The 15078-nt window shown below is 42.0% G+C and overlaps 1 protein-coding gene across 1 annotated transcript; it reads right to left on the reverse strand.

The window, feature by feature from the left end:
- Positions 1-1608: 1608 nt before the first annotated feature.
- bnipl (BCL2 interacting protein like) lies at positions 1609-14854 on the reverse strand. Its single transcript, XM_018764817.2, has 10 exons — positions 14593-14854; positions 9115-9183; positions 8040-8110; positions 7586-7828; positions 7222-7410; positions 6952-7054; positions 5857-5988; positions 3444-3530; positions 3080-3178; positions 1609-2918 (listed from the first exon to the last, which is right to left on the reverse strand). The coding sequence occupies exons 1-10, from the start codon at positions 14634-14636 to the stop codon at positions 2894-2896; spliced, it is 1062 nt and encodes a 353-aa protein (XP_018620333.1). The 5' UTR covers positions 14637-14854; the 3' UTR covers positions 1609-2893.
- Positions 14855-15078: the final 224 nt, after the last annotated feature.

The following is a 15078-nucleotide window of genomic DNA, read 5'->3' on the forward strand; positions in this document are numbered from 1 at the left end:
TTTTTTCTTCCTCTCTCCCCTTTATTAGATAAGTCAGTCACACAGAGTTATGGGGTAAAGTTCATGCCAAATGGTTAGTTAGAACTTAACCTGTTGCTTTCACTCCTGACTTTTCATAAAATATTGTAAATATGACTAATTAGTGAATGATGAAAAATTCAAGTGATATGCACAAGTTACTGTATTGTTTTTGTAAGAATGTGTGTATGGATGGTGTAACTTTCTCTTTGGTCCAGATGTCCATTGCAGGCAGTTTGAGTAAAGGAACAATTTTTTTAACTTATAAAGTGCCAGCTCTCCATAGTTTCAATGTTGTAGACTAATTGCTTTTAGAAACTAACCATTTGTCTGTATTAACATTTGCACAGTTTGTCAATTCCCATTCGGTTCTGGCCACTGCTAGTATGTGTTGGTAGATGCCACCCTAGCTGTGGAGTCAGTGGGTCTGAAAGCTTGTGTGTATGGGAGGAGCAACACTGTCATTTGATTTAAATGGACAATACAGTAATATTTTAAATGTTTGTGCGTTTTGTTTGTGTAACGTTTAGCATTGGTGGAAAAATCTTGAACATAAACTAAGTTTATTGTATCTGGAGTTGGAGGGGAACTGTTAAACTTTTGTGACTTTTGAACTATATTCAGGGGATAGTTTAATTGTGTTAAAACAAGTATGTACTTCAAAAAACTCACTACATGGAATCAGTTGTGCTTAATACAAGGTACAGTAAAATACACATGTAAACTATTGGTTGATAGGTTGACTATATGTATTTATGCTATTGAAACATACCCAGTGTTCTGAATTCCACCACTGGTAAGTCAGCATTCCTAATGTAATTGCTATAAATAGTATTGCTTGAGCATCCTCATACCCTGCTTTGCCCATCTGCTGAGGGTCTTGCTGGTATGAGACCTGCCAAACTGATGGATAAAGCAGCCTGCAGCCAAGGTATCTCAATCAAATGCACCAGGGTGACACTGTCCAGACTGCTGGAACCATGTGGATGAAGCCATGTTCTTCCTTAGCTTATAAATTCTACAAGAAAAGTCCTACATTCAAACTGACCTTCCAAAGATTTTAGCTATGTAGTAAATTCTACCTGTTATCTGTGTTTACAGTTTAATTCTCATGCTGCTTGCAATCATTTTTTCTGTATCTCACTTCAGATCACATTTCTAAACCCATATGGTCATGTAACTAGGACTAAAGTGCATGTTCTAGAAATGTTATATTTCATTAGTCAACTGTCCACAAGGGACCTGCTTTATTCAAAAAGTCAATTAATAGCCATTTCCACATATGTCAATTTCTTGACTATTGTAGTAAATTGTTAAAATGCAATTCCAAGCTGTTTTGGTAGTGACAATTCTAGCCTTTTGCAAACAACCTGGGAAAAAAAGCATAAATTACCTTCAAGGGTTAGTATTTATCAAAATTCTAAAAGGATGAAGAATGTGTAAGGGCATTTGTTTTTTCTTCAAAGCACCATGTACAAAGATTTTAATTTTTAATGTTCTCTTTAAAACAAACTCACTGTACTGATTAAAAGAAATCTCAGAATATCAGTATTGTGCAGACTGAAGAAAGCTAGATTAAAAGGGTTGAAATATAAAAGCATTTCCGGTTTCAGATTTTAATTTTTAAATTGCAATTAAGACAACTTAGTACATTTATATAAAACTTGCAGTTTAAATGTATGATCTTTAATTTTTGCCAAGTTACTAATATTTGCTTTTCAGACATAACATAGAATGGTTAAGGATTTTATAAATAACCTTTTCAGACACTCTTCCTGTTTATGGTTTAAATATAAACGGTAATAATTTTCCGGCAGCTACCCAAGTTCCCTTTGCTGTCGAAACATATTTCCTGGGTTTACACTACAAAACTCCAAGGTATTCAGCGTGGCCCCCTCACCGCATTATATGCATACATTGTCGGGTAGTGACCATAATGAGCTTAATGCCAAATGATCTCTAGTACACAGTAGCTTTCAGCTACAAGATGACAGCTACAGCTATGAACATACATTAAGCCATGTAAGCATACACTTAGAACTATATAACTTTTCTATTGAGTGATATACCAGTGGCCCTTTTCTGCAGTACAGAGTTGTTACATTTAACCCTTAAATATATAATTCAGGTAAAAACTAGGTTTTAGCTGAATCATGACTTTTTACATTGTACATATGAAAGTACAAAACACCCTTAGAAACAGGTCAATATTAGCAAAATTTTTATATTCTGTCTGGCTTGTTGAATTCCCAATAAGGCAATGACCTGTTAGGTAGTGTTAATACCAGCTCATCTTCCATTCTGTTTTTTTCCATTGTGACTAAAAATCTCTCAATTTGTAACAGTTACCCAAAGCTTGTTCACAAGGCTCATACAGCTAGAAATCAGACATATACTGTACATCAATAACACACACCCATAATGAGACAACCCTAAACCAGTGATCATATACAGAAGTGATTTGTACCATTGCCGCTCGAAGAGAGAGAGAGAGAGAAGAAAGACTTATGCAACAAGATGAATGATTTCACCCTGAAACATCAATCAGATGCCGGTGACAAACGGGAAAAGCACTGCATTGTTACTAGTTGTTTTCACAAAGCTGTATTCCCCCCCCCCCCCAGTGTTCTCTTCCCCTTACTGTGCTACAGGTTAACCATAACCCTTAAAAGACCTCTGCTACACAGACATTGCTGCACAACCGATATCAATAATCAGGACAAAGTTGATTTTGGATAATGTGGTCTTTTCTGGTCCGTCACCATAAGTGTCCAGGCACTCTTTGCTCTCTGACTGACCACCTGGGTGTTTGGTCTATATCTTCCACCTAGCTGGCCTGTCTTTCTGTGCATCATGCAGGGGTACACTACATTCTTCACCTGTTCAAGCTTTCATCAAACCTACAAAACAAAACAAAAATGACATTTGTTGTACAGGACTCTAATTGAACTAGATAACCGAGTTAGCCTGACAATATCTACAATTAGAGGAAGATATAGTGAACATGTACAAATTCTCTGTGTATATTCCTCCATGAGCTGGAATTTAATCAGTTACTCACTGTCTGACCGCATCTGGAATCTGCACGTGGTCCATGGGAATGAACTCGCTCAGCTCCTGAAGGCTGTTGACAAACTGCAACTTTCGGCTGAACTTCACACTGAAGAGTATCAAAGAGTGGCATTTTCACAGCCCATCACAATGCAAATGAAAACACAGATTAATGGCATCAAAAGGCACAGTCATGCAACTGGGCAAGAAAATTAGCAGGGAATAGAATTTAACTACTTTTATTTATACAACTAACTACAGAATTGAAGCTTACTTTAGAAAGTTGGTCCCCCTTATGAAATCAAAGAATAAAAAAATTGCATTCATATTGAACTTGAATGTGTGTCATTGCTATTTGCACCAAGGAATCTCACCTAAGGAAAGGCTTGACGATGGTGATGAGGGCCTTGATGTACCAGGTTGGGTGAACCACGAGGAGGCCTTTCAGGTCCTTCCTCAATCTGGACAGAGGAGAGAAGAGCAGTAAGAGTCCGTGCACTTATAAGAGGAAATAGCCCCATGGAAAAACCAGCAACAGATGGAAGATTTCCTTAGGGTTTTGTTCACTAATAGAGGGGAAGGAAAAAAAAAAAAAAAAGTGAATACATTCACAATGAAACCCCCCACACACACACACACACACACACACACACACACACACACACACACACACACACACACACACACACACACACTGTCTGAACTCCTTGTCCCTTACGGGGTCGCGGGGAGCCTGAGCCTAACCCGGCAACACAGGGTGTAAGGCCGGAGGGGGAGGGGACACACCCAGGACGGGATGCCAGTCCGTCGCAAGGCACCCCAAGCAGGACTCGAACCCCAGACCCACTGGAGAGAAGGACCCGGTCCAACCCACTGCACCACCGCACCCCCCCCCACAATTAAACTAATTACAGCAAATTATGCTGAGCATACAAGTTATTTTGTTTAAATTGTTTGTCAGAACATCACCTGCACACTGAAAATGCACAGAAAATTATGGTTATAACTAGGACCAGAACGCCAGTGTAATGTTCAAAGGTACAGAGAGTAATGGAGGGGAAAGTCCTGTGTCTCCATGGGGAGAAATGGAAGCCTCTGGTGAAGGTGGACTGGACACTCCTCTCTCTGGGTGAGAACACCTCACCCGTTGGGCAGTGACTCACAGCTCCATGCTTAATGACACACAGGCGGATTCACTGTCTGGTTCAAACCCACACCCTCGCCGGCCAGCGCGGTGGGAATCCTGTTTGTTAGAGGTGGTAACTACGGGATCGCTCTCATTACTTAAGCAGGCCCTGAGGGCCGAAGGCAGGAAACATCTCAAGACATGCTTGTCAAGCTTCGCCGCCGCAGAGAAAGACATCTTGCTGGGACTTGATGATCAGAGGCTTGCGCCCCACCTAGTTCACACGAATGCGTTCCAGCTAACGCTAGCACCGTCTCAGGCAACGAGTCCTTCCACAAGCCCGTCACATGTTCCACTGGCAGTTTATATCTTCAACAAAGAGAGCGTTTGAGAATTTCCAGCCACCTCATTTAATGTCACAGCGGAACTGAGATTTCAGTCTCCCAAGTGTTTTGCTGCTGAATCACACTGCTTACAAAATCAGTATACGGGGCGTCATGGGTAGCAAAGCGCTTGCTTAGCAAAACGCCGACTAGCTTAGCAATTAAACATTATTCATAATTACCTGTCGTTCTACCTTATCTTTCATGACACAGTGTCTTGGCTCATGTTGCCGCTGCCATCCAAACACTGGCAGGTTCTGCTGAGCCAAAAGCTTTTTATGTGAACTTGGACTGAAGCTAGAAGAGCGGAGTTTCCCACGCCACATCTGGGCATGACATCATGGTCCCGACCATTCCAGCTGCCTTCAACGTTCTCACTGCAGCTTGTGACCAATGTGTCCAACCAGTACGTGGTGTTTCAGTAATGGTTCAGCAATTCACAAGTAGTCCTTCACATCTACAGAATTCTTGTTTGAAATATGAACAAAATCCAACGCATTTCACTTCTGACCTCGTCATTCTTTGTCCGCATTGACTCTTACTGTAAGACAGCCACAATTTTACAAAATGTTCATTAAGAATAGCAGATGCTACACTAATTATGACTGAATGAGAAAGTGCAAGAGGAATACAAAAGCCATTTAGTCTCCCTGTGTTAATGCTGATTTAAGGGAATCCACTGCCTTTTAGGATTGACGTAGTGATGTTTTCAAAAGGGAAATAAAATGACTGACATTACGGCCAGCGCGGGGAGAGATTGAGCTGCCTTTATAAGGACTATGCAAACATCCAAACATGGCGACAAAAAGAACTGTGGTTATTGGCTATAAATGAATAGAAACATGCAGAAATGGACAGGACACCAAAGAAAATATCCGACAGGCATGGGCAATCTATATCAGGGCATGATAATGGCAGCTCATTCCAAAGAGCAATGAAAGGACTGTGTGTGCAGCTTGACACACACACACACACACACACACACACACACACACACACACACACACACACACACACACACACACACACACCTTAACCATACCCCTAGCAACTGGGTTATCTAAGGAATGCCTGGTGAACAGGCCATGGAGCTAGCGCTTGCAGGATTATCACAGCGTTCCTTTCATGCTTCAGGCAGGGGGGCTGAGAGGCAGGAATCCACCGAGTTCTTCGATGGCACTCCCACCAAACCCCACAAGAGAAGAGCAAGTGAGGATACGACAGCAATTCCAGAAGTGCACCTGTGCTGAATTCCCTGTGCTTTTCAATGGTCCTCACCTCCTGTCGATGGTCATGTAACACTGTCGGAGCCACTTGATGGCTGGCACCTTGGTGCGAGATGCCGCCCCACACAGGTACACAATGATGTAGTTCTCAGACACCATCAGGTCCAGTGTCCCAACGATATACCTGTGAAAACCAGACCACAGACCAGTGTGATCAGTATCCTCCAGGCCTTCAAGGATGGAGTGCTTGTGGTGTTTAAGGTGTAATTGTAGGATTTTACCTGCATTGGGGCAGCACATTTTGTGACCTGATGCATTAATCATAGGTCATTAATTCAATAATAACTAAAATTAGACCCAATCTCAGTTCCACTTTTACAGGACACTCTGTCCCTAAATATTAGAAAATACATATGCATATTTCCCTTCCATCAATGTCAGCATCCCAGAACCACACAATCACAAATGAGATGATGACAAATACTGGGAACATCAGCTGGGTACCTGTTCTAAAGATTGTGAAAAATACTGTAAGTAACTGGCAGTGAGAGAGAAAAGTTGGATTAGAGGTGGCCATTGCAATACTTAAAAGCAAAAATTAACAAAAAATGACCACTGCCTTATAGTGAATGTAAAGCTCAGAAGCACTTATTTTACATTGATATTTAAATGTATTAATTTAGCAGATGCTCTTCTCCAAAGTGACATACATCTTGGAGAACAATTTACAAAAGTGCATTACACCAACAGAAGGAGACATTTGGATGCAGACACATGATTCTAAAAAAAAAAAAAAAAAAAGGAAACAGTATATTTGCCACAATTCACTATATAAACCAGTAAACATCACATGAGTAGCTGCATAAAGATTTATTAATTATTCAACAATTTCAACTAAAAGTTATTAAATACATACACGTTTATCGAGCACTTATGAGATCAGGGAAGTTTTTTTAAGAAGTACCGAGTTTTTTTTTTTTTTTTTCTTAAATATTTTACTCCTTGTTGTATTTTATTTTAATTGTAAAATGACCAAATTACCCACAAATTACTAATATGCATTTTATATAAAGTATTTACTATATACTGTATACCAAATTACCTTATGTCTAGGCTGCATCAGTATGAAAAAGGGAGTACACACTACCTAAACAGATTGTCCATGACATACTGGTAGTTCTCAATGGTGTTGTCAGGAAGGTAACAGGAGGAAAACACGATGATGGCATTCATCCCTTCCCCATAATAGCCTGGAACACAGGAGGTGACGTCAACTCATGTCTCGAGGCAAAAGCATTGGAACTGGAAATCTATAAAACAAGTGTCTTCGAGGAATTTTGCGTTTTGCCTAATAAAGTGACAGCTTGATGTGTTGTATTTGCAAAGCGGCTCAGAGCGAGACCTCTCTTAGACCTACCCCCATGGGACAGGACTTGGAGGTAGGGTTCCAGCACGCTCATGTTGACCAGGCAGTCCTGCCCTCCAATATGCAGCCGACGCCACCGTCGTCCCCGGCTATCCACACGATCCAGTTCCATGTTGCCCATCTCGTGCTCCAACACAGGTGTGCTGGCTGCCCGCTCCCGGCTCATCCGGGGCAGGTCGTCTGACAAGGACAAAGGGGGACATCACTGCTGTGCTCACGGTTATCAGTACCACTTCATTACTTACCGTGTACACATTCACGGTGCCACATCAAATAAGAAGAAAAAATTACCTAAGCAAGTATTTTTTTTAAACAGATTCAAAAACTGGATCATAATTTCCCATAGAAATATTACCCTCCCACTCCAGATCATGCAGACTGTCAGGGAAGTTGCCAGACTCGCTGTCAGAAGGTGTTTCCAGGGCCTCCAAGTTGATGTCCAGGTCTACGTCGTCATCAGGGGATGGAGAAAGGGCAGCATGGGCGAACTCTTCGGAGATGACTGAGTCCGTGCGATCCAGCGTCAGGCTAAGGGTGGGTGCAACAAGGCGTTTCTTCCGGGGCGCGTCCCCCGACAGGGCCAGGCTTCTGGGTGCGACTGGTGTGACAAAATGAAGGAAGAACTAGCTCAGAATCCAACTACAAGGACAAAGCTTTCTGGATTATGACAAGTATACTGCCCAATTTGTGATAAAGTAAAGCTACAGGTCAAACATTTACATAGTTTACCATTTTGAATGAAATTAATAAGCTTATGACTTGGGAAGGGGGGGACAGCCTTTGATGAGTGCCATTGAACAGGTAGTTACCAGGTCTGTTGCCATCTGAAGCTGGGCTCTCTGGTTCAGCATCTGCACTTTGTGAGCTTTCTGGAAGTGGCCTAGAACATAATTTACAGCTTGAGCTTGAACAACCTTCCCAGTTTTTACCCAGCCAATGACAGGGCTTTGTGAAATTGGAGGGAAAAATGAAATTATTCCACAGCAAGCAGTGCAGTGTGCAGTTTCCGTGACAGTACAAGTTGGAAAAATAAGGTATTCTTCTTGACCCTGTTACACAAAAAGGGCAAGGAGAAAGCTAAAGAGAAACTGAAGAGATTTTCAGCTTTTGTTGGATTGATTGCATTGATTTGCTGGCCTGAAATTAAATACAGTGTACAATGTCAACCTACAATCCTTTACTGAATACTGTAACAGTTGTAGTGTTCTTGGGGTTATAAGACGCTTCGCATTTAAGCGCCAACACAGACATTTCTTTAACACTGCTTTATTATGCGGGCGCCGCCATGTTGGTTTTTGTATTATACCAGAACGAGGCAATATGAAAGAAGAACCTCCCACTACAACAGTGTCTACCTATATATAAATTCATTTAAAGATCTTGTGGTCTCCTACGCTTTGAAACTATACATATCTGTAACACTTTTAGCAAAATTAATATTGACTGAAGACAGCGATGTAGGTTGTGGCCCAGTGCGAATGAACAAAGAACAAATGATGCAAGAGATTGTTCGACTCGTACCGCCCCCTAGTGGCACCAACACGTAACGTGACCTCTGTGGGGAACAAAGCAAGTGGTTAACAGGACCGCTGTGATACTGACCAGGACAAGTGGTTATCGAGGGAGGGAGGGAGGTAACATTCATTGATTTCGAATTTCTATATTCCGCTTCTGCACCAATTCTTAAAATGTAGCTTCTCCACTGGGAGAAGACACAGCTCCAGGAACACAGGTTTAGACATTTTAAGAAAATTTAAAAAATATTTCTGATCAGAACAGACAGGAAATATTCATAAGTTTGGGGAGGGTTTGCTTTAGGTGTGGATTTTTGCTGATTAACAGCTAGGCCAAAACACTAAGACTGGTGTGGCAGTGACCTCTGACCTGGGAAATTCTTCATCTTGCCACTCCTCTCTCAACTCCATGTCCTGGATGTTGGGTGCTCCCTTGGAACTTCATGAGAAAAGAAAAAAAAAAAAAAAAAAAAAAAAAACACACCATTAATATTACATGGAGATACTGTAGCAATACACACTCCTAAACATTTTCAAAAAAATGTAAATGGAAGACTGCATTATTTATCAGTAATTTCCAAATGTTCACTTCATTTAACGTTAACTCGTCTAAAATGTCTCTAGAGATCAAGATTTTTTTCAGTTTGAGAATTTCAAGAAAAACCAGTCATGGTGGACAAAATTATTTTTCCAGATGAACGTTTCACAGTTGGCACGGCTCAGGTGTTTACATTTGTGCTGTAAACAAAAATACAGCACTCAAATCTTTGTGTACAGGTGAAGATATTTGCCACAGTAATATTTTAGGACTGTCTGGCGCTGCACATTAAATTATTCACTAACCGAATATGCTGAATTAAGTTAAAATTTCTCCAGAGAGGGTTACAGAGAGATGTAGGAAGTTAGTCAGAGGCAGAATCATCTCTGCAGCTGAGAGGTACACAGAGTACTATTGTCGGGATTTTCCAACTAAATTCAGTTTTGTTTCGGGATGGGTTTGAGGTATAAAACTGCGAATGTCTGGTTCACTTGTAAAAACTGAAATATTGTTCTCAGCCTAACATAAACTTCAGTTTGACACATTTCCCAACTGTCTGACTTAAGGGATTCATATAACATGATATTAAATAAATAACTAAATTAATTAAATTGATTAATGTTAATTACATAACCCAACAAAGAAAAAGACACAAACAGAATAATTTAAGATCAGATCCTTGGACTTCATTGTGGATTTGTACTCGCATGATTGGTTTAATAATAGAAATCATTTGCTGAATAGGCCTCCCTCTTACAACAGAGGATGTAGGCATAGCAAGGGGGGGGGGCATGTCTGTAAGTTCAAACAAACCTAACATGCCCCCAATATTTGTGTATATCTCCTTTGAGTGACACCGACAATATATTTTAGTTCCCCAACACCTGACATGCCATTATGACACCGACCAAAAATTATATGTATGTGATAGAGAGCAAGAAATGCACTCTTATGCTCTGAGACGAGGAAAAAAAAAAAAAAAATAGAAAAAAAAACACTGTACAGTATTAGATAATATGATGTATTTGAAGTTAAAATCCCTGAGACACTTGCAGTCAGAGTTTGTCTACTAGGGGGAAAGAGCAGATATAAGGCACTTATGGGTAAACTTACAGATTATTTTTTCTTTTTCCCCCCCAACTGATGATAGGTAACAATGCCGTAAAGAAACACAAAGCAAAAAAAAAAAAAAAAAATGCCTTTGTTAAATCGTTGCACCTAGGCCTGTTAATAAGCCCTCATGCAGGTGCGGTTTTCGGTCAAGGAGATGGGGTGTGTCTGACGCTGCTGCGTGCCACATCCACCAACTTTCATTTGCATTCACTTAAATGAAAGTGTTTCATACGCACAACAATGGAACAAGAGGGTGATGCCTTTGTCGAAATGTGAGCCTTTCTGAGCAGCCCCTGCACTGTGTAGCAGAGTGACCGATGCCATCACAAGCATTGCGTGTTGCCCACATCCCAGAGGTAGCACGCATGGTGACTTATCTGTTCAACACCAGCATCAAGTGAGTGGTACTGTGGTTCGCAAATCACCGCACGCTGTGTTAAAGCACCCCTGAGAATGTTGGTGTTTTGCCTGCATGTCCAAATGAACAGCTGACCTACCTGTACGTGAGTGTGGTCAATTAAAAAAAAAAAAAGGACCTTTTAAAATGACCCATACTGTATCTCTACAATAATGTGACATTTATCTTGACAGGGGTCATGTGGTTTATGTCAGGAGCTGTAAGGGAATATAGAAACTTCCAGGAAACCGACCATTAAACAATATCGGAGCACCACCATGTTAAACATGGCCTTGTTTCCGTCATGCACACAAGGTGACAATCTCTGATGTTCCTATGAAATGTCCAACAAACTTTAAAAAAAAAAAGTGAACTATATTGTTGCCCATTGCCGATTTGTACACACAAAGAATCAAAAACAAAAAACACAGCACTAGAGATGACATTTTCCCATTTCATATCTTGTTTCCTCATTTTAGAGCACGAATTCTCCATTTACGTCATCCCATTATTGCTGAGCACCGTTTTCGCATGACCTGTGCATGTGCCACTCTACACCTGAAAGTCTAGTTTTGTTTTGTACACCAAGCTATCGCTATGACACTCCCCAGACTTTGATGGTGAGATTCTATTCAGCTCACCATCACCGAACGACATGCCCAAATTCAGGTGACAGGGAAGCATAGCGTAACAGGATCACAGCACAGGAACCACACCCATTACTATCCTCCTAACTGAACAACAACAACAACATGTATAATAAATGGTACATTCTTTTGAAAAGGAAAGCTTTATCAGTCCCTGCCTGTTATATACCTGCAACATGTTCTTTCTTTAGTTCTCCCCCCGCAAAGGATCCATCACATAAAACTTTCCATAGGGCTGAAGTCCTGAGCAGCATTCACTCAGGTGAGCTGAGATGAACTGAATAAAATATGATTTGTATGGGAAAGCCCCAAAACTACATGTTTGTTCTTCATGAACATTTCCTCTGTCTTGTTAAACAACTTTTGATTGAAGAGTCCAAAAAAAAAAAAAAACCCAACATGAAAGGTAATTGTATACATAAAGCTGTATAATTGTTAGAATTATTTAAAAGAATTATTTAAATGGATTTACACCCTCTTCTATTCAGAATATGTATGAAATCCCAAAACAGGGTAAACGTATTTGCCTTCACACTACAGCTCTCAGCCCCGTTCAGACACCCATCCCTGGATGCTCTTTCACAATTTCAGATGCATGAGTTAGCATGAAGCAGGCTTCATAAATAGCAAAAAGCATACAGAGACAGACCACATCTAATCCAACTGCTTCTCCGTGAAGGAGTTACCAGTCAGTACTAGAGTGGCGCATACAACGTAGCAGTAACACGCACTTAGTCAGCCCATTACCTTGGCCACTGGTGTCTGTGGAATGTAAAATGTCAGTCATGTCGAGGCAAGACCAGGGATTCAAACTCCCTTCCAACCACACACACATACATACAAAGGCAGAGCACACAGCAGGAAAGAGAAAAACTGATTATAATTAATAGATATGCTTTAAGAGGTAAAAGCAACCACATCACTAGGTGTTGTGAGGACACACTGATTCAGGGTCTGGATGTTTCCAGTGTGGCATGAAGACTCATTCAGGTGACAACCTGACATACCAGAAGTAACAACCAGCTCTTACGGAAATGTGTCAAAGCAATGTTCCTCAATGCAGACTGGACCCTGTAGCTCAGATCATGGGTCAGAGTCAGGCTGTGTTATTCACCCATTGTGGCTGGGAACCACCTGGCAGCATTAGAGGGAAGGTTACATCAGCCGAGGCACCTCCGCTTCCTTCTCTGTATGCGCTTTACGAAAGTTGGGCCTGTGTCCCTCCTCCAGTCCATGAAAAGGTCTTGTAGAGGAATGGGGGGGGGGGGGGGGGGGGGGGGAGAAGGAAAAAAAAAAAAAAAAAAAAAAAAAAAAACCACAAAACATTCCCTGTGCAACAGGCCACACTGTCTAGTGTCTCAGCAGGACCTCTGGCCTTGAAAAGGTGCAGGACTTGGACAGCTCGAAATAACAATGTGACCATAGCTGGGGGTCAGGGACTACTGTCAAAGAAACAAGTCTACATCTGATGCACAAGGTCTCATTGAAACCCAAACGATACCTGAAGCTGTGGTCAACAAACATGGTTCTGTGATATAATAGATTTTCCCAGCTTAGAATCAACAAATAAGGAGGTCATCAGTGCAAATTTCTCACCGGACACTTTCATATTGTCTAAAAAGCCACTTGAGCTCAGTTGGCCTGGGAATCTTTACAAATAGCATGTCTTTAGTGTTTCCTCTAAGTGACCTATCAGCTATGAAAGAGAAGACAGCAATGACTGAAGTGGGGGAAGTATCAGTTTAGAAAATCCATAACTGTTTGTCCAGTGCAGGATTGTGGTGGTCCATGGGCTACGCTGGAAGCAACTTAGGGTACAGCCTGGACAGGTCACCAGTGCACCTCAGGGCATCCACACACTCATTCACTCACACACCACAGACAATTTACAGCCACAAATGCACCTGAAACACATGTCTTTGGACTGTGAGAAGAAACCAGAGCACCTAGAGGAAATCCACAGAGACAAGGGGAGAGCATGCAACCTTCAGAGAGACTGAACTGTGCATGAAGCATCCTCACTACCTGCTGTGCCGCTGTGCAGACTGAGATAGTGACAAAGTTTGTTAAAATTTTGTGAGAAGGAGGGAGACTTAAATTTCTGCACATACCAGCTCACCACAAGTGGAAGGAATGCTTTCGGGAGCACCGATTAAAAGCAGTCATGGGACATAGTGCTGTGTACAGAGACCGAAAGAAAAACTGCTGAGCAAAGTGACTAATGTGGTGAGACACAGAGCCCAATAACTGACGGTGACCGAAGGCAGGAAGAGAACTGACATAAGCAAAGGCATGAAAAGTGACGACCACACAGATTAACACAGTACGCCTTTGTTACCCGACTGTCCAATGGTGACCAGCAAAATAATGTCAAATGCTTCTAGAATGCTGAAAATATCTTTACGAAGGGACAAATCATATTATTAAAATGTAAAGTAAGAAGGTAAAATGGAATTGTGAAAATTTCTATTAACCACAAAGGAAGAGGGTGAAGCCCCTCACGCCATCGTGATGGGATTGCGGCAAAGAACGGAATCAGTTGACGAGATCACAAAAAAGTTCTGGCTGAAACCCAACTGATGCCTAAAGCTTTTGTCAATGAACGTGCTACTGTGATACAATAGAAGTGGCGGTCAAGGTACACGGTGGGTGATGGCTTTCTCAATAACCTGTAGATAGTTTGCAGATTGCGGTGATGAGAGCAAATTCTAATCTCTGGCTGCACTGACTGCAGTGGCTGCAGTGACAGGGTTGCGCAGGCCGGTACAGGAAGTCTGTTGAGTTGGCGCTTCCTGAATGGATCAAGTCTCCCAGTTGTACTGATCCAGTTACACAACTATACGTTGTTATGTCTCACTTCTCCATTTAGCCAGTAACGGTAAACACTGTGAAAATGTACAGCCCGGCATCCGTAAAGACGCTGAAATAATCTGCTATATACAAACCTGACCGTACCGTGGCAGTACAACAACACTGCGATGTGATTCCGAAAAGCGTCCCCTCCTTCGAAGGCTAGAACCTAATGATGGACCCGTACCGTACGCACGGCACACAAACAGCTTGGGTTCAAAGGCTTTGTAGGGGGTCGCAATGCGACCGAAGAAAACACAGCGCACTCTCAACATGTCAACAACACATTTTTGATGGACTCACCCATCCAGCATGAACTGGTTCTTCTGGTCTGAATAAGTTCCCATTGTACTGATGTTTTTGGCAAGGCCAAAAGTCTCCCAAACTAAGAGCAGCAAAAAAGGAACAGTTTCTTAAATGTCATGAAGCAAACTGGTGTCGTCAGCTACCCCTCTGTCCAAATGATTTGTGTGTTTCTGTGTGCGCGTGCATGTGAGTAAGTGAGTGTCTGTCTGTCAGCTCAGCCTTTCTATCCCTACAGGTTTTTCTGCATTTTGAGACCTGCTGCCGCAGCTCCCCATTGGCTCAGCTCACCTGAGCTCCATAGGTGTGACACCCTGAGAGGGGCGGAGCCAAGACAGGTACCCCACCGGCCAGTGGCCCCATGGTCCTAGAGCCTGGCCAGGGAAACTAAAAGCAAAAACACACAGAGACACCGTCTGAGGTCACTCATCCCAAGCGGAGTTGCGGCAAGCAGGAGCCTAACCCGGCAATACAGGGCGTAAGGCC

Source organism: Scleropages formosus, chromosome 18 (genome assembly GCF_900964775.1).
Source record: "Scleropages formosus chromosome 18, fSclFor1.1, whole genome shotgun sequence".
Lineage (NCBI taxonomy): Eukaryota > Metazoa > Chordata > Actinopteri > Osteoglossiformes > Osteoglossidae > Scleropages > Scleropages formosus.